Below are 25508 nucleotides of genomic sequence, written 5' to 3' on the forward strand. Positions count from 1 at the left end.
TGTAGGGAAATATTTTTCTTCCAGTTCCTCAGTATCTGCTTCTGCAGTTTCATTTGTGAGAATTTTGTCAAACATAAGTTTTAGGACTTTTTCGTACTATTTTAATAATGAGATGTGTTTTTATGACTGTATAATTTAATTAGTTACTATTATTATATTTTCCCTCTTGCTTTCAGTATCACACCTTGCTTTATGTAGATTTATATATTCTTTGTTATCAAAACAATTCAAGTCTAATACAAAGAATATTACTAAAGTCTGGAAAAAGCAAAATTTTTAAGATACCAGCAATATCTGCTTTTTTTATGATCTTATTTTGCTGCTTTTAAAATAAAATGTCTATGTGGCAGCATTTGAATAACTGAAGGGTTGACTCTGGCTGTTTGCCTTCAAACTGAAGCAATGTTAATCCTTTGATTAGTTTTAGAGTGCTGTAGTTCCTTTGAATGTTATATGAAATTGCTTCGCAGGGATTATAGATAGCTAAAGGACAAACTTTATCCCTTTTCTTGAGCCTTTAAGTAGTTGTTGTCCTCCTCTTTGGGAGGATATAATAGGTTGTGGATAAGTATTTTCTCCAGTTCATTATGATATCAAACAATACAGGTTCATAGTAACTTTACAGAGGCTACATAAACTATACTTGTAAATTTGCAGGTAAAATTTGGGTTACCAAGCCCCTGCCACTTCCTGGCAAGAAACAAATGGGCTGGTTTTAGAGGAAATGTCATTAACCTTGTTTTCATGATTTCTTCTTTTATTAAAAGCCTTAGCACTGTAGTTTGGTAGGTATGGTCCTTTTTTTTTTTTTTTAGACTGAATCTGGCTATGGATCAGAGTCAAGTTTACGACGCCATGGATCCATGGTCTCTCTTGTTTCTGGAGCAAGTGGGTACTCTGCAACATCCACCTCTTCGTTCAAGGTTAGTGGCTAATATTTTCTTAGTATTGGTGTGTGAATAAGATGCTTATGTAGCTGGAAAGGAAATAATTTCAGATATGTGAAGATTTGCTCACAATTATAAAAAATACAAAATACCAGATCTTTGGTTTACTATGAGTGTTAGTAATTCAGCATGTGATGATGGACAGATGATACAAGAGGCTTTCACATGCCTCTGTGCAGTAGTCCCTTTTAAACTGTGGTGTCATCTTCCGATGGCAAGAAAATCAAACCTGTAGGAGGAATTAACCTTTTCTAGCATGCTCCTGCAAATATCAGGGCTTACGACTGAAAGAGAATGCTGAGTCCTTGACTTAACAAATGTGATTAATAATAGCTGACAAATGATGGCTTTCCTTTGTTTTGATGTGTTTAAATATTTAACACTTGAGTTTGGGTGGGCCGTGCTTCTGAGTGAGCAGCAGAGAAGCAACACAAAGGGGAGGAAAAAAATTAGTCTATGTAACAAAGATCTTACACTAGAGCTGACTGTTTTCAGGCAAACTGGAATAAACGTGGCAGCATGTGAGATCTCTGTCAGCTTTTGTAGAATGCTCTGAAGTAGCAGGTGCAGTCAGGAGAAAAACTAAGACCAGTGGGCAAAATGAATACACTTGTATTCACTTTATTATGCTAATGTTTTTTAAATGCTAACAGTATTTCATAGCTTTAGTGTATCTGAAGAATTTGCTCCTCATGGTTGGGGAAAAGCTATTTTTTTTTATTTAGGCATTGAACTACTGCTAATTATATAGAAGCATTTAAGGCTCTCTTTTCTTGTATTTTCAGAAGGGCCATAGCTTACGTGAGAAGCTTGCAGAAATGGAAACCTTTAGAGACATCTTGTGTAGACAAGTTGATACTTTGCAGAAATATTTTGATGCTTGTGCAGATGCAGTTTCCAAAGATGAACTCCAGAGGGATAAAGGTAAAACTGTAATTGAAAACTCTAACTCTGTAGAATCTAACTTTTTACACAGTAAACAATAGCCCTTGAAATAGTGTTTGATCCCATATACACTAGATAAGTATCTTAAACTTACTTCTTAACATAATAAGCAATCATAGATATTTCTGCATGAACAGTGTTAACTGTTTTCATTTGTAAAGTTGGATTCCCATGAAAATCTACTTAACTTTGTTACTAAACTGTAACTGTCAGTCTTACTGAAATCATGTTCTTTTAAGCACTCAATTTTTACTGAATGGTAGTTGCTTAACCCCGTAAGATGAAGTCAAGTTAGTTTACTGCTGCATCTCTTACTGTTATTGTAACAAACCAGTAGGATATTGGTTTTAATCGCTAGGAGCAATCCATTCCTTCATAAAGCCAAACCTGCTGCTGTATCAAAGGCTTCTGAGATGTATTGACTGGAGCTAGTGTACTAGACAACTTTGCCTGTTTGAGATCCTAATAGACTTAAGAGAGGATGCCTACATTTCTCTGAATTTTTTTTTTCCTCAGAACACAGCTTGTTGTTGTATTCATGTACCCTACTGAGGCATTTCTGTTCATCCTTGAGTTTGCTCTGGCAGTCTGGAACTTTTGCTAGTGAGAAGACAGTAGATAATAAGTACAGTTCTACTTTGTTTGGCAAACTCTACTGTAGAAGAACAGATAGCTGACGAATCATGGCTCCTTGCTTATCCAGTTGTAACTCTGAGCTACCTTTCTTCTTACCCTAGAACTGAGGGCTAAATTTGGACACTGAGCAAATATTAATCTCCTAATGGCTTCTGACCATAATATTGTTAGCGGCCTCAGAAATAAATACAGGGGGTTGGGAACTGTTTTTATTTGTTATAGAGAAAAGTTACCCTAAATGCTACTTAGCTGTGAAGGTGCTTTTAATTTTTTCTTGCTCACTAAGGAATTTGGGAAAAGGTTTTCTCTCTTTCATGACATGCAAATTCTCTCTCAAATTTAGTGGTAGAAGATGATGAAGATGATTTCCCAACAATGCGTTCTGATGGGGATTTTTTACATAACAGTAACAGCAATAAGGAAAAATGTAAGTATGTCTAAATTTTATTCCCACTGAAAACTCCTGAATAGTATGATTAGCCTGGTATAGCAGGCTGGTAATTATGCTCTTTTCTAAGGAGAAAACTACAAGGATAGTTATATTTGAACTTGTGTGACAGGAACTTCTTACCTATGTTAAAGCCATCACTCGTCCTTTTCATGATTCTTTGAGCTGTATTTAATTTAACGCGCATCAATATTAACAGTGCAAGCTTGTCTTGCACTTCCTATCCTCTGTCCAAAGCCATGTCCATATTACAAACTTTTGAAAAGCTGTATCATTCAGATATTGGGAACTGAGGTTTGTAATAGGTAGCTGCAGTTTTTCTTCCAAAAGTATCATCTTGCTTTGTTGCAGTAGTGTGGCACACTTTTTTATTGCCAAAGCGTTTCTAGTTGGGTGTTCCCAAGTGTTGATTCCTTCCCTGCCCCATGTCAAGATTTTGTGTCTAAGTGCTGGTTAAGTCAGCATTATGGTACTGATTCTCACTCATCATAACTTCAGATTTTTTCCCCCTATATTTCCCAATATTGAACAGAATTTGCATTTTTATCTTGCATTAAATGATCTGATTATAGTCAGTGCACTCACTGCATCCGTGCAGTAAATATGAAGAACTCATGCAAGTCCTGCTTTTCTAAAAAATCTTTTAGATTTTAGATTTTAGAAATCTATTCCTGGCCTGCTGAAAGTTGTGCATGCGTTTAAAATCTTTCTATAATTCTGAGACTTTCCCTTGTTTCCTGACTAAAGTGATTCCCATGTTTACATTCTCTAGCTATTGACGGTTCAGTTAAAGGTATTTGCTAGACTTCAGTTCACAAAGCAAGTTGTACTAGCTCCAGTTTGGAATCTGATGGAGTCACCAGAAGGAGTACTTACCAAAAGTGTGTTTTTAAAATGTAAACCCTTTCAGCAAGAAACTGGAAAATATATGGGCAAAACAAGCCCCTGAGTCTTCTGTTATCTTTTTAACAACTTGCTATAGTCCACATGTCTTGCATCTTTCATTACTGTATTTAAGTGCTCTCTTTCTAGAGCACTGCTGAAACTGTTATGAGGAAGGAAGAGGAAGGGATATAGAAGGAGCTTTCCGCATACTCCCAGAACTAATCATATGAGTAGACTCTTCAATGATAGTGAATGCTTGCCCTGCAGAGGGTCAGTTGTAGTGCTACAGTGGGAGGTTTCATGTGCAGCTCTGAAGTTTTGAATAAATCTCTCATGCCTCTTATCAGCACAGATAAGCTTGCAAAACTCACCTGTAAACAAGCCACACATATCCATTGATCCTATTTTATATGAAGGTCTACATTTTTGAGGACTGCTAAGTCATCAGAACAAACTTCAGAAAATCGAAAAAGCTTTCTTCTAAAAATGTTAAGGGAGAATTTAATTTCACTGCATGATTCATTTTGAAAGAGATGTCTTTGTCAAACCTAATTTTTGTAGGATGATGTAGGAGTTTCAGCTTAATTTGCTATTAGAACTTTCCTTCACATTTGCATTCTTCTGGTGTATCTGCTATATATAAATTTGATATGTGAAATGTCATTAGGAAAGTGTTTTTGTACATCTGGTCATCTTAGAACACTTAAATGCAAAGTGGGTTCCTTCTGCTTTCTTCAGGTTTTGTGTGTGTGTTCAACATGAATTTGAGGTGATATCCACATTCCTCATATAAAAAGTTTGTATTAAGTCTCTGAGAACTTCTATGCTAAGAAATTGCAATATACTATGGATACCTTTATATAAAGTCATGTATTATAGCTCATTGCACAAGATAACCATTGCAACCCTTTGTTTTTGCTGAACTTACAATTCCAATTCTCATGATTCCTGATTTCATGAACTTTTAATAAAAATGATTGACAAAAGGGAAGAGATTTATCTCCATTTTAGTTTTTCTGTGCTGCAGTTTCTAATTCATAAATAAAGATTTAAAAGCTGAGTGCTGAAATGCCTAATTGGAAATAGGAAATTAGACTTCCTGGTCTGTAGTAGAATCCTTGATCTTAAGTCATGCAGTGAGAGAAATAGGTGTCTCAGGTTAAGAATGGTTATCCAAAAAACACGTGTATTTGGGCAGAAAAATATTCAGACTAACAGGTGATGAAAGATTTATCTTAAACTTCAACCTTTCCTGAAGCTTAGCTTTAGAGCAGCTGTTAAGATTCTTGGGTTTCTCAGGTTTCAGGTTCCCTTCTTGAATAGACCCTCTCTATCCTGTCCTGGAAAGACTGGATAATCCTTTTAATTGTAGCTGAGAAGTGGTTGCCTGTGTGTTCTAAACATGGGACTGTTGTGCAACCAGTGCTCCAGCAAGTGCAAAATACGGATTCAGCCTCTTAGTCAACTATGATAAGAGGGAGTGTTTGAACCTACTCAGAAGAGGGCTCTAGCAGCTAGACTAAAGACTTATTTAAGTGAATGTGTTCATGTTGTCTTCCAAAATTTGTTCCCTTCTGCATCTTCACTGGGTAGGAGGAAAAAGTTAGCATGACTCTATAGCTGTGTCCTGTTCTGAAGGAGACATTTGGATAGGGAGTATTCTTCTGTGTTCTCCGGGACCTTTGTGTGAAAGGTTAAAAAGAGAGCACTATGAAGGTATTTAAATTTAATGCTCACTTCCCAATTGTAACTGCAACAATGATCATTTGTATAAAGTACCAAGCAAAAGCCTCATTGATATATATTTACCCATCTGGATCTTACATTCTAAGAATATAGAATATAATCTTGATCAGGAAGTGTACCCATTTATCTGCTCAAGAAAATGGAGGGATTTGGGTTTAAACTGTGTAGGAATAAGAAGAGCAGGTGAAACCTGCTTAAGCAATGTTTTTGAGGATAGATATTTTTGTACTAGAATTACAAAGTTGAAGATTTCCAGAGACTGAAGGAGAATAATTTGATATAAAGCACAGTAGAATTTATGGTGGATTTTTGTGCTCTGAATGGAAGAAGAATATTTACCAGCATATTGCAGAAGTATTGAGGTTGTTCTTAGAGGAAGATAAATCATATTGATTTTAGTGCTATCCACAGAAGATGAACAATGACAGGTGCCAATTAAAAAATGGATTATGTACCCAGCTGTTCCTTTTCATTTAAAATTAGTTTAGTGATGTAAAATGTAAAGATAACAGATCTTTTTTTTCTACTTACTATCTTAAAATAAATCTGTTTCAGTGGAAAAATGATTTAAAGCCCATTAATCAAATGGATAATATTTGGGACATCTGGGAAAGTGTTAGAAACATCTTAGGAACAAGAAGGAAAAATCAATTTATTCAACAGATAGAGGCATAGAAGAGAAGGACTAAAAGCTCCTGAAGACAAAAACTTGGTATGAAAAAAATTATTACTGTGAAAGAAAAGAGCGAAAACAATTCAGAAATGCAAAATGCAAAATGCTTAAAAGGCAAGGTAGTTAAAAAGGAACCACTTGACTCAATGTTGAAATTGAAATTAAAGTAGGAGGAAAAAAAATCATATTGCTGCTTTTTTCAATTGGCTAGATGTAGATTGATTACCAAGCTAGATGAACAGTTGCAGTGATGAGAACACTCTCCTATTAGCCTTTAACTTGAACCTATGGAAGATCTTCCTGATAGAAGATGTCATTTTGAAACACTGTCTTGTAGTTAGTATGCAAAAGCCTAGTCAAAAAAGAATAGGAAAGTTGTTCAGGCTCTCCAAATAGAAGATTCTTCTGACAAATAGTTCTAATATTCTGAAGTTCGAATGTTGTTGAAACCAAGGCATGAAGTCGCCTTCTGGTGTATTTTGGGAAGACAAGTATGTTTCCTGTGATTAGGACTAAATCAAAGTACTGCCATCCACAGTGAGGAGTCTCTTCAGAGTGGTCACCAGTTTGAGGAAATAACCCTTACCTCTTTCTGCAACAAACTCATTTTTTGTCCAAAATATTAGAATGGCTGAAAGGAGCAATGGACAGACTGGAGTGGAACTGCAGGCTGTGTACAGATCACTGCTACTTGGAGACTAATCATTGAAGAATGAATTATAGTCTTAATGATAGCCAAAACTGTATGAAAGTATTAATGGCAGCATGTTTTCAAATGATAGTCCTCTTCATGAAATTCTTATTGGGGGTGGGGAGGATTTTATTACAAATATGTGTTTTGGGTAATCTATTGGAGACACTGCTATGTGTCTGTATAACTTAGAAACATTGTGAACCAATTAGTAGTATAAAGGTGAAGCCATACTTAAATGAGGAAAATTAAAGGAGCTTTTGCATGTACCTTCTTGGGCATCAAGAAGACTTCATTAAGATCTGAACTTAAGATCTTTTTGAAGAAATTTTTGGGGGGTAAGATAAAAAGATGGAGAATTAGTGATGCACTCAGTGGTTTGAACAAGTAACAGAGGTATCTGAGGAGATGGAAAAGATAGCCAGAAAAACCTGGAGATAAGGTATGCTATGTAGAAGAGCATTACACTACAGAGTGAAGGCTCTGAAGAGGGAACTGGATTTTGCTGTTTTGTTTTTGCGAAGCTCACATGTTCAGAGGACTAGAGATGCTTACCTGCTTTGGCCCTGTGGTGCCACTTAAAAGAACCTGAGTGATATATGTGGAAAAAAATATTAATTTTCCCTGCTTTAAAAGCACAGAAGGTGTGATAAGATGGCCTTCTTGTGCTTGTACAACCAAGAATGTGTAGTGCCTGGCAGAGCAACCAGGAGTTGAGGCAGCTGCCGGTGCGGGCTGCGGTCCGTGCTGCCAGCTGGAGTTTACACCTAGAGATACTTCTGTCTCTCAAAGCTGGCAACTGAGCAGATCCCCACATGGACCCTTACTCTTGGGTAGGCAATGTTGTTTTTTCTGTTACTAAATTATTTCACAAGTGTGTTTTATAATAGCTGTTGTCCTACTTTTTTCATGCAGAAAAGTCTTGAACTCTAATTTCCCCAAAGCACCATTAACATCAGTTGCTTATGGGTCAGCACATACCTTGGCCTTTCAGGGTTATCCCTGAATTCTCTATTGTAGTTTCAGATAAGCTATATATCACTGTGATCATTGATCTTTCTCTGGGGGTGGCTAGGCTACAGAACAGCATTGGTTGTTTGCAAGTTGTCCTACAGTGAGCTGTAGTCTTTACCACCTAGTTAAAAAAAAAACAGCCTGTTTTAAAAGCCTTGCTGAGTTCTGGGTAATGGTATTTGTATGTAACCACAGCTCGAGCTACCTCTATAAAAGACAAGTGCAGAAAACAATCAAGTTACTTTTCTTGGTAAAAATATTTGAGGAAAAGATGCATTGTGATCACTTTCACTTATTTTCCTCTTCAATGACTAATATGTAGTTATAAATATGTAAGTTTGTTCAATAAACTTAGATTATGATGGAAGAAAGTGGAGTAGTTAAGGTTTTAAGAATATAGTCATCTGCTAGAAAGTAAGGGTCTTCAAATATCATTTAAACTGTTTTATGTCTAACATGAAATAATTTACCTCAGCATTCTGAGAAGGTTAAGACTTAGGCAGTGAAATTTAAAACATTTTCCTTTGTATTCATGATGGTAGGTCAGTTTTATGTTAACTGTGATAGTTGCTTCTTGAGTTGTAGCTGAGATTCAAAGATAGTCAAGAAGAGCAGACTGACTTTCTTCCAGGAAATGACTGTATTGCTACATCCCCCTTACAATCTATTATACAGATTTCTGAAATAATTCTGCAGCCAGTAGTAGTTTCTTCAGCATATCTAGCATGTCATGTACTTAAGGGAAAAAAAATCACCTCTATAAGCAGCATAGTTATGCTGGTAAGCCTGCATGCAGGCTACACCAATAGGATGGTTTATTTTACTGCTATAAGCTGCAATTTATTTTATTTATTTATTTTTTTAAGTAAAGTAGTATTTTATGGGTGAAGGGTTTTTGTCTAACTTTCATTATTCTCAGTGAATCCACTGCCTCGTTCCCTTGCCAGCTTACACCACTTTTTCAGTTTTGGCCTCCTCAGTGTTCCCTCTGCAGCTCTTGGGGGAAGGAGGACTGATCTGCATGGTATTGTTTCTGGAGCAGAGATTTTCGCTCTTGCCTTCTCTCCAGTCCCCACCATCTCTAGCTATTAAGAATTATTCTTGACTCACATGAAACAAAAAATAAGCTGTATTCTACCACAGCATACACTACTTCAAATACCTCAGTAAGCATGTATAGTCATTAATCATGTGTTTGATTCCTAGTGAAAGGAGGGCGTATATAAAACCTCTGGAGACTTATAAAGCCATTGCTTTAAGACCACGTGACACTTGCTTTCCATCCTTTGAGTGCAGATACTGTGCTCTACCATTAGACAACAGCAACTGTATTTGTTACCTGCAAGAACTGAGCTGCTTGAAAGCTCTAGTTCACCCTTGCAGACAGATACTAGATAAATTGCACAAATATTTATTTGTACTTTCTAAATCACAAAACAGTGCCACACTGGCAAACTGAGAAAGTAAAAAAATAAAATAAAATAAAATGCAAGTTCCAGCTGGGTGGCAAGTAATGAGCTTGTTCCATGGCATAGCAGGAGTTACTTTAACTTGCCGGGCTCAGTCAGCTACAACATGGGTGTTACTTCTGCTTTCTAATATTTATGACATTAATGTGTTGTATTTGATTTGTTATTCTGTCAGCCTACATATGAGTTTGACATATAATAGGTACTTTTTTGTCACACGTTTTAAGTGATTTGTTTAAATAGCCTTAGCAACAGATGGCTTGCTTGACGGCATGAAGTAGTTGTTGGAACTGCAAAACCCACAGTACTTGGATAATTCAACACATTTGATACAACTTTTATCTTACACATATACGTTTGAGTTTTTAATACATAATTCCTTAAAACAACGTTGACTATTACATTTTGGGTTAGATTGCGTTTTGAAATTGTTGCTTTCTTAGTACTGTATCAGATATGTTTTAAGGTTGCTCTGTCTTAATTAGGCCTCACTTCAAGCTGTCAAACTGCTATTGTTACGAAGTATTACCACTCCCTCCACCCACATGATCTGCAGAGTGCAGAGTAATACAGCATTACAAACAGACTTGAGGAAATACAGTATAGCAAGATGAAGCTTAGGGGATGCGTTCCTCCTTTTGAATCTCTTTCCTTATCGTGTGGCTAGCTGAAAAATTATTAGCACTTTTTATTTTTAAATTATCTAGCCAGTGTGATATTTTCTTCAAACACTTCTAATATAAAGCATACATGTAAAGAACATTCATCTGAGTTAAAGGTAGATATCTGTGAATGATTCATGTTTGTTTTTAGTGTTTCCGCATGTGACACCCAAAGGAATTAATGGCATAGACTTTAAAGGAGAAGCTATAACTTTCAAGGCAACTACTGCTGGAATCCTTGCTACACTCTCTCATTGTATTGAACTCATGGTAAAACGTGAAGAAAGCTGGCAAAAAAGGCTAGATAAGGTAAGATCATCTTTCTTTCACTTTTGCTGAAAAAAATCTGTTTCTCTAGCTTGATGTTTGAGTTGTTCTTTAATCTTTCTACTTCAGGTATTGCTTTTATTTTTATGTACAGTATTACTTTTAGGTACTCTTATTTACTCCTATAAAATATTAAAGTCTCATTTTGGCTGTTGGTGATATAGTAGCATTATTCATTATTCTTTCTTTTCCCTTGTTCAGATAGTATTCCTGTCTTTTATATCTATAAAGAACCTGACAGTATTCCATAGTAATAAGCATAATGCTTGCAGCCTTCTAAAAGAGACTTAACTACCGAGCTTGCAAAGTGATGTACAAATCTCTGAAATGCTTTAATCATAAGAGATGGTGACAATACTGAGGAACAATCAATTCTAACTGTAAAGGTCTGTTTAAAATAAGATGTTTTATTTCACTGAAATTAATGTAAACTTATTAGCTTTAAGAAATTAACTGGTTGGGGTGTTTTTAGGTGTGTGGCTTTGTAATCTCTGTTCTAATAGCAGTGATAGTTCATGCTAAGCTTACTCAACCACTACAGTAGCTCAAAAGGAGCAGTGTTTTCTCTCTTCAGATGAGATGGCTGGAAGCATGGTGAGGCTGCGCTTCAGGCTTTGACTTCTAGAATCCTGCCATCACGGGCTAGTGTTCTGGGCAGTCCTTTAGCTGCTCTTGTCTCTTGGTTTTAATTTAACATGTTTCCACATGGTGTATATCATGCTGCAGCTCTTACTGCATGTGTGTTAATAGCATGCAAAATTGAAAGAATGAAGGCAGTTGGAAGAAATATATCCACATTTGAATCCTTGTCCCTGTTTCCTGGCTATTCTTTTTTTTTTGTCAGTGTGTCAAAGTCTCAGTCCTATCTAGCTACATTGCTACTTTGTCAATACTTAATCTGTCACTGCTGCATCTAGTAGTTGGAAGAGCAGATCCAGGACCGAGAAGTTTGTTCACAGGATCAGAGGATCATTCAGGTTGGAAGGGATCTCAAGAGGTCTCTAGTCCAACCTCCTGCTCAAAGCAGGGGCAGCTCATGAGATCAGGCCAGGTTGGTCAGGGCTTTGAGTCTGGTCTCAAACTGTTAAGGCTGGAGACTGCACAGCCTTTCTGGGCAACCTGTTCCACTGCTTACCTGTCTTCATGATGAAGAAGTTTTTCTTTATATCTAGTCAGAACCACTCTTGTTTTCAATGTCTGCCTGTTGTTTTACATCCTCCTACCATGGACTGCTGGGAAGAGCCAGGCTCAGTCTTCTTGATGACCTCCTCGGAGGACTTGAAAGGCTGCTATTAGGTGTCCTCCCACCCCAAAGTCTTCTCTCCTGAGCTGAACAAACACTGTTCCCTCTTGTTGGTAGGACTTTGCTTAGAGCATGGATGAAGTAAATTTGTCTTATGCATAGTTTAAAATGTTTTAAAATGTTTGTCAGGTGTGGTTTTTTTCACAGATGTTTCTTTACCTGTGAACTTTAAAGTACTTGGGTATAGCTTCAACTATTTAACAAACTTAAAACTGAATTTCACTTCAGGTCTCATGTGAATATAATACCTCATAAAACATGAGCAAATATATTTTAAAGGAGGTCATAAGCTTGTTAGCACTTGGATTTTTACAGAAAATTTTTACAGCTTACAAAAGCTTCTCAAAACTTGGAGGTGTTAAGACTTTGCTTTGGTAGACTTGCAAGTTTAAGTTTTATTTGTCAATGATGTTTTGGTGTTTGTGGCACACATGGCAAAGTAATGTAATTCTAATATAAAATAAATTTTCTTTTGGACTCCCTTAATTGCTAGCCTTTTAGAAGAGGTGATTTTGATAGGACTAATATAAAATTTAAAGACAACACTTCTCTGTATTTAGAGCTCTACTAACATTATTTCACTTTAGTTGTGAGTCTTTAGTTTGTTTCTTGTTGTTTAGTGGCTAAATATGTTTGTAAAATTCTCTTCTGTGTAACTGTGGGCATGGGCAAAAGCCATTGCTCTGTCATCTCATAAATGTAGGCGGAGAAGGGTGTTGATCTTTGTACTCTTGGAGTTCATACTGCTCTGAAAAGGAAGTAAATATTGTCAGATAATTCTGTTTAAGAATACCTTCTCTGAGAGGTATTAGAGGGAAAACTGTCTGAAATGGGGCAGCTGTTTTGTGTTTATGTTCTAGCTAAGATAGGAGGGTTTTTTGAGCCCTTGTAATTTTGTGTTCAGTACCTGTGAAAGACCAGCTAGAGGAGTCAAAGGGAGCAGCCAAGTTTGTCCTTGGTCTGTCAGCAGATTCCCTCTTCAGGGTTCGTTCTGTGCAGGCTTGTCACTAGGCAAATAGTGTCAGGGGCTAAAATTGCTGACCCTTTTGGAAGTAGTGTGGGTTCTGTTGTAATAGAGCCCTTTGCCTTGCCTTTCCTCTCCAGCTTTCTCACCCCAGTAGCTTCAAAGCTGCGTTTTATCTAACAGCAAAGCGTAACTATGATTAGCAAGAGTCTTACTACCTCGTATGGCATCGGGGCTATCCCGTATAGGCCCCATCTTGTAGAGGGCTGAGTTAATCTAAAGATACATCTTAGATTTATCTGTCTGCTGAACTTGAAAATATAATTTCAATTATAACTCTCTTAAAATGTCTCTAATATTAAAGAAGCTCAAGTTCAGCAGAGCTTGTTGAATCCAGAGGTGACTACAGTTTGAAATGAGATGGGTACAGTGCTAGGAAGAGTGGGTATCTTTCTCTAGAAACAGACTTTTTTGTAAATACATGAACAGGAATGGCTTTTAAATTACATTCTAAAGGTTGGAAGCCTGATTTCTGAACCTCTGAAAAAAACTCATTGTAGAAGCATCTCTTAATTTTGAAAGAGGGTACTTAAATAGTGCACTTAAACTAAATATAAATTCTGAAATTACAATCACTCTATTACTAAAACAGAGACAAGAATAACATTAATACAAAAGTATGTAATTAATCCACCAGTAGCTACAGCTTTGGTTTGGATCTTTTCTTCCTAGCTGTTAAGTAGGAATGAATCTGATCACGAGCTTGGGTTTTCTGTTGTTCCAGTGCAGTGAAATTTTCAATATGAGCCTCTTCAATGTATTTTGAAGTTGAGCTTCCTTAAAGAAAAGGGATAAACAGGGAAACCATTTAATCTCCAGTTTCTGGTCTGTTGTTAAATTTGTAACAAACCCCTTAGCCCCAGGACTGTAGTTCTTGTTTCCTTTGGTCTTACTAATTAATATTTACATATGAACTTATTTTCTGAAAATTAACTTTTACCTTAAGATTAACATGTTTAGTAAGGGGTTTGTTTTGTCCACTTTTGACATTTGTAACTAAAATGTCTCATTAGATACTCCAAAGTTTTAATATATTAGTAATTTTTCTGCTGTGCATTCAAACAATTTCTCATTTTCTGCATTATTTAATGTTGTTGCCAACAGGAGCTGGCAGATTTGGAGTGAAGAGTTGTCTTTTGACACACATCTGAATTATCAGTAACTGGCAAATTGAAGTACAGAAAGTGTGATTTGTATTCAGAGTGTCCTGGTGAAGCTTCTGTGCTTTCTCTTCATGACTTACACTCTAGTGATGCCCTGAACATCTTCAGGGCTCTCTGGTTACTTTCAAACTAGGGAAACTTGCAAATTTTTCTGAAACTTAAGTGTTAACAGGTAGAGCCTGTTTGATAGTATTTCAGAAGGGAAAGCCTACATTCACAGATAATGGCAATCTTGATTTTTATCTCCAAGTGCTGCTTTTTTCTAAGGCTTTTCCTGTGGAAAACTATACTATTTTCCTTTACAACACAGGACAATTGTTGTTTTTTACTTTCCAGTTCCTAAAGAAAAGCTTAAAGTACCTGTTTCAAAGTGAATGTGACTGAATTCCCAGTGGTAAATCAAGCCTGTTAGTGTGTTTTAACAGAGTTTTCCACCAAATCTTTCAAGTTGAAACTCAGTTGCTGAATAATTGTATCCGTATCTGCAAGTAGTAATGTGCAGTGTCCAGTTGCCACCTGTGAGACTTAACACTTTCTTCCACCTGAAAGTGGTTCTGAAAAGGAACAGAACCATCTCATGTGCTAAAGCTGTGAGGCCGAGGAATTACAGAAGTGTTTATACCTGTTCTCTGGGAACATGTGGTGCTGTGTAGAGTTCAGGGAGGAAATCTCAGTCTCTTTCCAGCATAACTACTGCTTTATTTGAAATGCACAACGGCACAGGCGCTGGTGGCTCTAGTACAGTCACACACACCTGTTAGGGGAGAAGGATGTTGGGTTCATAGTCTCTGCATGGAGTTCATGAAATGATTCACGTGGATCCTATGCAAGCTAATTATAGATGCAGGCTTACATGCTATGACTCATTATCTCACGTTATTCAACAAGTTAGCTTTTTACCAGTCTTGCTATTCTCTCCATGCCCAAGCATCTATGTCAGGGAGGTTTATGTAAACTGTCAATCAGACACAGTCTGACCCTCAACAAACCAGGAATAGCTATGTTTAAGCTGAATAGCAGTTTCTGCTTGCTGGTTTATTGTTTTCCATATGACTTAAAGAAGGTATTCCCAAGGTAGGTAACTACTTAAGCTTTATATTATATATGTGTGTATATATAATACAAACACATAATACGTGTATGCAAATGAAAGTAAAAAAGCAGGAAATCTAGCAGCCTTGCAAACTTTACGTGGAAGAAAGAAACATATCCATTTATTGGCATACTTACTATTACCAGTTGATTCATTCTACCTGCCTCAAATGCTCATGTAATTTTACAGGAGATTGAGAAAAGGAGAAGAGTAGAAGAAGCGTACAAAAATGCTGTGACAGAACTGAAGAAGAAGTCCCATTTTGGAGGGCCGGACTATGAGGTACAAGTTGTGCTTTTGAAAATTGAGAACCTTAAGGCTTTTAAAGTTTGGTTTGTTTCTCAAAGTGATATGTGTATGTGTGTAAGCTGGGGTGTTTGGCTTGTGCAAGTGATATATGTTTATGCCATTCCTTTTTTTCCATCTTGGAAACTGGATGAAGAATCTCAATCCTTAAATCTTTTGAGAATGAAAGGGTCTGTCTTCACCTCAGATTTCATATTCTGCTTTTGTCTAGAACATTTTGCTTGCAAATATTTCTGGTATGTTTTTTATACACTTGATAGTGCTAATATACAAACAGTTTCATGCTTTCTGTATTGAATGGATCAGCTGTACAGATATGAAATCCAAAATCTTGACTGCAGAGGCAGTCCTCGAATGTGAAGTTTAACTTAAACTGCTTTTAACTTGCCATTGTCACTTTAAATGAGTTGATAAATTCAATGTTTTTTTGGTTCTGCTTCACTTAAATTGCTTATTTCAGCAACTTTTTCCTCAGTTATGTATTTAGTCAAATTCTGAGACATTTAAACAGCCTTCTGAAGAATAATATGAGCTAATGCACCTGTAATGCAGTTTGACTAATTTGTAAGCATTTCTAAGACAATTGAACGTGTTCTTACAAATCATAACCTGAGAAATAGATAGAATAGATATTTGAGCTTAGGTTGTCTGCTGTGACTGAGGCACCACTCTAAAAGAAAAGGCAAAGATGGTTAGCAAGTTCAGCTTTGTCCACCTCATTATGAGCTCCCTAAGTAGCTGGGCATGACATGTTTTAGTTTGAGGTTGTTGCCTTTTCATGTCAACCCCAAATATGACCCTTATGTTAGCCAATGAGGCAATAGTGGCAGAAGATGACCTGTTTTTCTGATGAATTCTTTACTCCGTCAAAGTATCTGAAGTTTCAGCTCCAGAATAGGAACACTTAACTGATCTCTGTATGAAATACATGCAGTGATTTCTTCATGGGAGTTAAAATTTAGAGGAATTAAAGCGGAAATTCCTTTTGCTACAACATCTAACTACTCTAGTTTTTAGTGAAATTCTGAAATTTGTAAACAACTTAGGCAGTAATTGTCAAAAGAATCTCTACAAAAGAGACTGAAAATGTACTGTAAGTTACTTTGATAGATTAAACCTAGTTCAAAATCACTTCTGCCTACCTTTTTTGCTTTATAATACAGAATGCTGGTTTTATTATGACTGGCAATATGAGAGTCAAGAAGGATGTATAGCCTAAGTTTCACTTCATTTTTTTTTCTTAAGTAATGATCTGTCTGAATATTTAAGTTCTTTGGTTTGATTCAGTTGCTTTGAAAATAAAATAGAGAGCAGAGAATCTTGCTAACGACTGTGTAAATCTGATACAGCTAACAACATCTCTCATATGAGACAAGGGGTCATACAGTGTGCGGAAACGAAGCTTCTAATAAGTATCTGAGCTTTTAAAAATCTCTTCAAGGATACTGTAACTCTGCCCCTAAAATCTGCATAACTACAGATTAGGCTTATAGTAGGGGGTTGTCTTTATCTTCCCGCTTAAAAATATAATATCTTTCTTTTGGAGAAAAATATTTAGAGGTGTCCTTATTGGACAAGGAGATCTTTGCTGCTTTTATTCTTTCACTATTCCAGTTGTTGTCATCTGTAAGCCAACTTCACTTTGGAGAATAACTTCTGACACGTAGGGCTCTTGATTCTGAAACTGAGCAGCAAATAAACATGCACTGTGTTTACTTTGCTTATGTTTTCATTTTCTGTAGCCTCAGGTTCTAATTTAGTTTTGTAGTCTTCATACCCATTAAATACTTGCTTTTTTAAATACTTCTGAATAGCACCTTCCCAAATATTGACAGCACTGATATGCTTCTTTCAGTTGACTGAGTCATTCTCTCAATCTGAGAGGGAAATTATTCTGTAAAGTTACTAAACAATTTTGATGTCCTTTTATCTCAAATCTTAGTTTCATTGTTTCAGAAGCTCTCCTGTTCTTGCTGTTCACAGGAAACCCAATATTGTTGCTGAGACGGCATTCACATATACAAAGTTTGTGTGCATGTGTGCTTTTTTTTTTAAATAAAAATCACAACTTCACTTGCAATTCATGGAGTTTCTTTCATGTACGATAGCTGATTGTCCTCCAGATACACTCTGGTTTTTTGGGGCCTGAATCCTTTGGCATTAAATACTACCCCAGCTGTTCTGGTTCCTTTAAAACACTGTGCTAACTGACAAGCATTTTGGTAAATATTTTGATCAGTCTTCCAGATGTAAGGTGGCATTTCATTTGACAAAGAGTAGGGAACAGAAGAAGAGTGTTCATTAAATAGGCCTACAAAGGTAATTAAGTTAAAAACCTACTTTAAGGGGAAGATGGTAACAAAATAGGTGCGGACAGAGAAATTGCTGCCTCTTGCAGTCAGGGTAACCACGTATGTTCCATCCTTGTTGGCATTTTAGGGAAATGCAGACTCTGTGGCCACAGAGAGAATCTGAATGTCCTAACTGCGATGAAGAGCAGTTCACACTTTCAGCTATTGTTTCAGGCTGCCAAAAATGTAAGCAGGTCTCCCATCAGCAATTTACACTTGACTTCCAGTTTTAAATCATTTCTGTAACCATCTGTATTGGAAATAGCTTTCTTTTTGAATGAACAGTTACAAAAGCAGAAAACATCTATACCACCTCTGAATGTGAGTATGTTGAGGAAGGTTTTAAGTTGATCCATGTTCTAGGGATATCTTGATACATTTTCAGTTTTTTTGATTATGTACCCTATGGAACACTTTCATCTATATATGTTCTTGTTGTTGCGTGTTTCTTTTTTATCCTGTTGTGAGCCCCAAAACAGTGTATTAGTGTCTGTAGGGAAAGGATTGGAGGCATGAGAGATTTTAGCCTAGCCAAGGTAGAGCTATGCTCAAGTGGTAACAGAACAGTCTGTTTAACGACTGCCTGAGGTCTGTCTTCCCAAAATAGAGAACCGTAGTGTCCAAAATGAGGAAATGGGGAAGTTCTTATTTCTAGATGGAAAACTTGGAACCTGCTGTCTCTGCAGATACTTGTCTGCATTCAGTGTGGTGTTTTCTGTTTCTGTTCCCCATTGTTATGATGTCGGTTCTCCCCTGTGCCTCTCTTTTCCTCCCTCAATTCCTTACATTGATCCCCAGGTTTCCTTTATATTTTTTCATCCTACCATTAGTATTTCCTGTCTACCTGCGTATTTCCCTTCTTCTAGAGCTCCCGGACTGTGGAACAAACACCATCTTCCCCTTCTTGCATCTATTTCCCTCATCCTGGTGCACTGTCACCTTCCAGTCTCCCAGCTTGGTACATAATGCCCAGCAGCTGCCTCAGTTGTGTAGCTAGAATTAAAAAGCTTCTAAAGGGTCTAAATGGTTTCTGAATATCTCTGAGTAGTGTTAGCTGTGAATTTTTTTTAAAAACCTTCTATAAACAGCTGCCTGCTTAGTTAAATTTGTTCTTTGCAAGAGTGACTACTGTAAAGCTAAGTGTGTAAGGGAGTGGAAACCATGTTGGAATTACATACTGTAACTCAAAATTTTCGTGGAAAATGATTTTCAGTCAAACATTCTAAGATTAAGACATAGCAGGCAGAATATTAAAAACCTTAAAAAAAATAGAAGAATTGAAAGTTAAACCTTTGAGAGCTAGTGTCAATATTAACTACAAAGAAATTTCTGCTTCTCGCTGTTATAAAGCACTTTTAAAATTTAATTTAAAAAATCTTTTTAAATTTTGTGAGACCATAGTCTGTCTTACAATAGTCAATGCTGCAAACTTGTTTAAGTTGCCATTTTACATATTAGTCTTGAGTTTTTAGTAGTAGTTGACTCAACTCTGCCTGCTGGTTTAGTGTTAAACACTCTTTCCAAGAATTCTCAATAAAGAGATCCCCAGGATTTCATACTGTCATGTCATGCGCATATCTGAAATCCACCTAAGGCACTGGAATATTCGCAAGGAAGTCTAATTTACACAATTAAAATGTTTACAGTGTGACAGAAATGTAAACATGTTAACACAAGAGAAGATGTATAATTAAAACCTAAATCTGTGGGCAAAGTATATGGACTTTGTTCTTCAGTCCTCAGTGTCTGGAAATTTTTTTTGCTTGTTAATATAGCTACCCCTAAATTACACTTACAGAATAGGAATATCTTTTTTTTAACAAGTAGGGTTTTCAGATGAACTTGTAACCTAAGAATGTTGGTTAAAAGACTTGAGATCTATGGAGAAATGTCCTTCAATCAGTTATATACTTGATGGATATTTTTTTAATATTAAACTCTCATGTCTTCTGAATTTTGAACTAATTTTGTTTCTTATGGTCTAGGAGGGTCCTAATAGTCTGATTAATGAAGAAGAATTTTTTGACGCTGTTGAAGCTGCCCTCGATAGACAAGATAAAATGGAAGAACAGGTACTGATACTTGAAAAACGTGTTAATGGCAGGTATTTCATGCATGATTTCTATTAAATTCTCCTGGGATGCAACTCCTAAAACTCCAGATGCTTTATACTGACACTTATAAGCATATTTCAGTTCTTAATATTTGTACTGTTAAATATTTTTGCTTAATACTAATTTTGAGAAAATGAGTTCACAACTTTTATAGAAAAGGGCAGTATAAATATTAACTTATTTAAATGTGTCTGGTTTCTGATTCCTAAATATATAAGTATGTATGAATCCTCTATAAAACTCATCTTTGAAAGTGATACAAATATGTAAATAAAAATGTTGAATACTGCAGGTATTTCTCAAAATCTGGTTATTGCCCTGAACAGCTAATTACTAATAACTAAACCCATCTCATTGCAGTCTCAAAGTGAAAAGGTCAGATTACATTGGCCAGTGTCCTTACCTTCTGGAGATGCATATTCTGCTGTGGGGACTCATAGATTCGTCCAGAAGGTAAGATGTTTCCCATCATCTCAGAGTAATGGGCTGACTTATGATATTTCTAATTTTTTAATATTTTGTATGGGTAGGTGAGATTAAATTTGTAGATGTTTCTAGTAACTTTTAATAGGTTACTCATTTTTTAATTGAAGTATCCAGAACTGGAGAAGGACTGTTTTCTCTCTTGGCTCCAAAAATATTGATCTGAGTAGCTATTTAGAATACTCCTGACTTGTATCAAGTTTGTCAGTTTGAGATATTAAATAAAAAAGAAAAACCAATGTGCTAACTTGATAGTGTATTTAAGATACCTTCAACAAAATTTATTGAGCTGAATAAACTAGAAAAAATCTAGTTACTTATATCAGAATCAGTTGACATTTTTTAGTGTTACTGGAAACACTACACTCCTCTCAAGGCTACACTGGGAGTATAATACATAATAGGTGCATGAAATCAGCATTTGCTGCTGTGCTTGCTGCTTATGGTGCTTTTGTTTTCCTTTTCTTCATTATCTTGTGCTTGGAAGTTGGTACTGAATGCTCTGTTGTGCCTTTGTTCTGATTACTTGGTTTTTTCTTTGTCTGTCTCTGGTAGCCCTATAGTCGCTCTTCCTCCATGTCTTCCATTGATCTAGTCAGTGCCTCTGATGATGTTCACAGATTCAGCACCCAGGTACTGTATGAATATGTAGAGTGGGGGTTGCATATCTTTGCTGTATTTCATCCTCTTCTCTAGAACCTGGGTTGTTGTTACATAAATCACTGCTTGCTTTAAACTAGTACACTGAGACAAACAAAGGAGTTCTCTATTCCTATACTAAATGGTTGTCTCTTTTACCTTCTGCTTGCATGCATATCACTCCTGCAGAGGTCCAAATCTTGTGAGACTGTTGAATTGATTTCAGTAGCTTTAATAAAAATGCATAACACTTAATCTGCATTTCTGATTATTATAAAAGTAGAATAACACCTGTTTTGTGTGGGATGGAGATAGGCTTTAAATATTTTTTTCTTGCTTTTAAATCAATCAAAGGTATAACTTTATCTTTTAGCTTTTTTCTGTATCACTTGTAATGACGTTAAGATACTAAATGTTAAGGTTCAGTAGTATTGTTTTTACGTCTACAACTAGTCTTAGTACTGCAAGGTCATTATAATGCATCTTAAACAAGATTGAAGGTATGAGAGCTTACTGAAGAGTTTGAATATATTCACTTATCCTTCAGAAAGTTAGCCTGACATCCTGAATAAGGGAATGTAGTCCTTGTGCCATTCTGTTAATGCACAAAATTACTTTGTGCTTGCTCTGAAGATTATAGTTTATAAAGTTGGACTAGACAGGTGGATTCATGGGTCTGCTCCTTAGTCTCAAAAAAATGTTCAGACATAGCATTGCTGCTGTTCCTTCTGCTGTGGTCTATATGTTCTTGTTAAGTAGAGAACTGGACTTTGATCTGAAATTTGTAATTTGGTTCTGTTGGAAGCTGTTTACTAACACTAAACAACCTGCTTTTTCAAATAAAATGAATGGACTCTCTGACTAACGGAGCCTGGCATCATACCACCTGTTGGTTTTACTCTCGGCTTTGAGCAGAAGCCTAACATTTAATGACTTGCTCTTTGGACTGAAATCCCAACATTTGCCTTGTCCTATTGCAATCAGTTACATCTCTAGAATTTTGACTTGCAGCAAGGCAAAAAGTATGCAGGTTGTATTACAAAACACTGAGGCACTGACTGGACTGCAAGTAGGCAAGTTAGTATTTCAAGGGTTTTTTGGAGGGGAATGGGTGGACGGGCATGTCAAGCAATAGCAGCTCTGATTCCAAAGATAGAAACTGGATGCCTATCAGGCTGTGAGTACATGGCTAGTTCAGTTGAAGGGAAACTCTGCTAAAGTGTGCAGGCCTTCTCATTTTTGCCTTTTATGCTTGTGATAGCATTTGTGCATACATATGGTAAATTTGAATATTGGAGCACTAGTGTTACTGTAATACTAGCCGTCAAAAATAAGTCTGAAGTTGACCAGGTCGTCATCACAAGAATGCAAATTCAGGTTAAAGATAAGGATCAGAGTTAAATGGACTGGAGTGTGGAGTCAAGCTCTCGCTCTTCAGCTCTGCATGGCTTATACTAAATTGAAGTGACTACCCAGTGCCTTAGGATGCAGTTTCAAGTTAATAGACTCATTGCAGAAAAGGTGATCTTGTTAATTTATAGAAAACTACTCGCTTCACCTTCTTCCCCTGCACCCTTGAATAGATTTCTCTTGGATCAACAAATCAGTCCACTTGCTCTGGAGCCTCAGTGCTGGTGAGCAGGCAATGAAAGACAACGGGGGCTTGAAGGGGGAAAAACAGAGTACCTTCTCTTGGTGACAACCTGCTGTAGACCTGATAATATGAAACCAACATCCATCCCCAGGCTCAAGATTTGACTTTTCCGAAGGCAAATGAATGTCTGATGTCTTGATTCTGAATAAATGGGACTCATTTCTAGACTTCATTCATAGCAAGGGAATTTCAGTATCAGTAAAAGATCAAGTGGAAACTTGCAGCTTTGTTTTTAAAATTGAGAAGCATAAACATGCTTGATTGCTGAGGTACCACTGTAGGCAAGATCTTCCTGCTAAAGGGGTCTTCCTGAGAGTGTGCATTTTTACCATAGTTTGGAACATCTTCAGTCATCTTTCCTGAGATGGAAGAGATTTCTCTGATCAAGATACCAATATGATGACCAGCTACAATGAGCTTCAGTATCTCCTTCAGAAGATTCGGTATCTGTTCATACCTTGCATAAATATTAGAGACTTGGCATTAGCAACTGAAGCTTAGATTATATGTTCCAGAACAAACAGTAGTAAAGTTCCTGTAGAAACTATTGCCATGGGGCTCCCAACAGCTCTGTGTGTGCCTGAATAGCTCAAATAAAAGTTGGATAGCTATTCTGTGATTTCTCTGGAATACTGTGATTGCTATAGGAGTAAAAATGTGGTTCAGATGGTGGAAACTTGTTGAATTGGATCAGTATCTTCCCATCTCTTGTGTGAGAAGGTACTGAAATGTTACCGCATACTGTCAACTTGGACTTTGTGAAGAGGAGATGATTGTGAAAAAGTTTTGGGGGATAGAGGGAGTAGTGGAATGATTTGAGCACTTCTTTCTGTATGAGTAACCCTGGCATTTTCAGTTTAGAGAAGTTTCTAGTCCCAAAGGAATATTCAGACTCCCTGAGAATTAATCAGGGTACTGGTTTAAAAATGGACTGGATATGTGAATGATTCATGGCTTAGCTTAGCTTCTTCACTTGCTATTGAGGAAGCTGAATATTATCAAGGTGCTTAATTTTGCTGTGGGGCATTATAGGTTCCAAGACACTATTCACTTGGCTTCATTGTTTATTAGATTAACCTCAGCTGTTTTAAGAGTACTATCCTAAAGTCACTGAGAACTTAGTATGAGGCTTTTGAAAATGTAGCTCCCTTCTGTTATGTCACTTGTTTCATTCCTGAAAGGCTTAATAGTCTTTTATAATCTTCTTGTAAAACCTTTGCAGCTTGTTTTGAACCTCTTGACATCTCTCTCCCACCCCGGGGAATCCTCAATAGAAAGGAAATATTCTTTTATAATGCTGGCCACTGGCTGATAATTCCCTGGGGTTCTTCACCCTCTTTAGTTGAAGGACCATCTAATCTTTTCGATGGGGCGAAGGACAATTCAGGTATTGCACTCCATTATTTTTGGATATTTGGAAAAGGAGGTAATTATGTGACAGTAAGGTAAAAAATTCTGTTCTTAAAAGCAATTACTTTGTTTATGTATACTGATGGGAGCTATTTCCTCAGGGTGCCTTCAGAAAGATACTGATTTCTTTGTCAGCTGAGTGAGAGGTTTGGGTTTAAACTCTGCAGATGTTTTGCAGATGACTTTCTCATTTCTTAAAGGACTATCAATTCTCTGAACAGCTTGAGCTGGTTTGAGGGTCTTTTAAGTGGAGGTCTGCCCACTTAAGGTTGCAGACTGAGCCTGCGTGACAGAGGATACAAGCATATTTGCAGACTGTTCCTGCAGCCTGCCAGGAACCTAGAGGGAATTGTGTGTCCTACCCAGCAGCAAAGCAGCTGTGAATCTTGACTCTGTGTCCAGTGTGGCAGCTGGAATAGATGCAGGCTGACAGACAGTGATCTGTGGGTAAATTGCTTACTGTTTGGACAGGCAGCATGCACAAGCCAGCTGTGGGCACTGCGGTTCCTTGGTCAAACAGAATTGCTTTTGTTAGTGGAATGAAGTGGTCGCTCTGCTCTAAAAGTTGCAGTGGTGATCCTGCTCTATTTCTGCTAACTTAAGGAGCAGCTCTCTGAAAGATGATCTGCATCGTGTGTCTTATTAGCAGGAGTGAAACTTCACTGTCTAAAGTAAGACCGGGAGGAAAAAATATCAACATACACTAAAAACACCTTTTGAGTTTTCAGAGGAATTCGGGAGCCAACTGTTAAGAAATTCCAAAGGCTTTAAACTGTTTGGCACATGCTGCTGTGGGTGCCTGCGGCTCTTTCCTTGCCCTTCCCCTCTTCCCGCTGCATTTAGCATAAAGCAAAAGTGGCAAAATACAAAACATGAACATAAAGTGATCTGTGTCCTTAGAAGGTTAAGACCTGGGGGAGGAGAGAGATAGGGACCTGAAGGTATTGCAGGGGAAGTTCAGGAGCATTCTGAGGATTCTCTTCTGAAAGAAGTGTGGCCTAGTGCTAGTGAATTGAAGTTTTTAATAGTCTACCTTTTTACCTCACTTGGACTGTTCTATAATAGTGTCCTGAGAAAGAAAATAGACCTTTTGTAGGAAGCCTTTTAGTAACTAACAGGAAAAGATGGCCTTTATAGGAGCAGAAACACAAGTCTTGCAAGTTTTCCTAGTTTGTAGCCTTCCCTGCAACAGGAAAAAAAATTCTGTACTCTTTACTTGTGTTTCTGTAGAGAAATCCATAGTTAAAATAAGATAAAGATTCCATCCAATATATTTTACTTTGTTATACTTAGAGGATTTTGACTTGGATCAATTACCTTTTTTCTTCCTAGTCTTATGTGTTGCCCAAAAGGTGTATAGTATGAACAAAGTTACTGCTTTCTATTAAATGTAAATAAGATCTTTTAATTCCATATCATATTAGAAAAGGTCATCAAATATTCCTTAGTTTTGCTTTCTACTTGTACTATTTGCTCAATTAAATGTATTATATGTTATGAAGCCTAGTATGTTTGTGTATATGTA

The 25508-nt window shown here is 36.8% G+C and overlaps 1 protein-coding gene across 5 annotated transcripts in view; it reads left to right on the top strand.

Moving 5' to 3' along the window:
* Positions 1-25508, top strand: part of COL4A3BP (collagen type IV alpha 3 binding protein) — an 80190-nt gene that overhangs the window by 44294 nt on the left and 10388 nt on the right. For 4 of the 5 annotated variants that reach the window (XM_026057428.1, XM_026057427.1, XM_026057425.1 and 1 more), the window contains exons 4-11: positions 816-923; positions 1733-1871; positions 2872-2955; positions 10268-10425; positions 15216-15308; positions 19669-19755; positions 20158-20250; positions 20836-20913. In XM_026057428.1, the coding sequence (XP_025913213.1) occupies positions 816-923; positions 1733-1871; positions 2872-2955; positions 10268-10425; positions 15216-15308; positions 19669-19755; positions 20158-20250; positions 20836-20913 (840 nt within the window). The remainder of the gene's footprint in view (positions 1-815; positions 924-1732; positions 1872-2871; positions 2956-10267; positions 10426-15215; positions 15309-19668; positions 19756-20157; positions 20251-20835; positions 20914-25508) is intronic. The other variant, XM_026057426.1, reaches the window with a different exon arrangement.

The sequence above is a fragment of the Apteryx rowi genome, unplaced genomic scaffold (assembly GCF_003343035.1).
Source record: "Apteryx rowi isolate R43461 unplaced genomic scaffold, aptRow1 scaffold_139, whole genome shotgun sequence".
Taxonomy (NCBI): domain Eukaryota; kingdom Metazoa; phylum Chordata; class Aves; order Apterygiformes; family Apterygidae; genus Apteryx; species Apteryx rowi.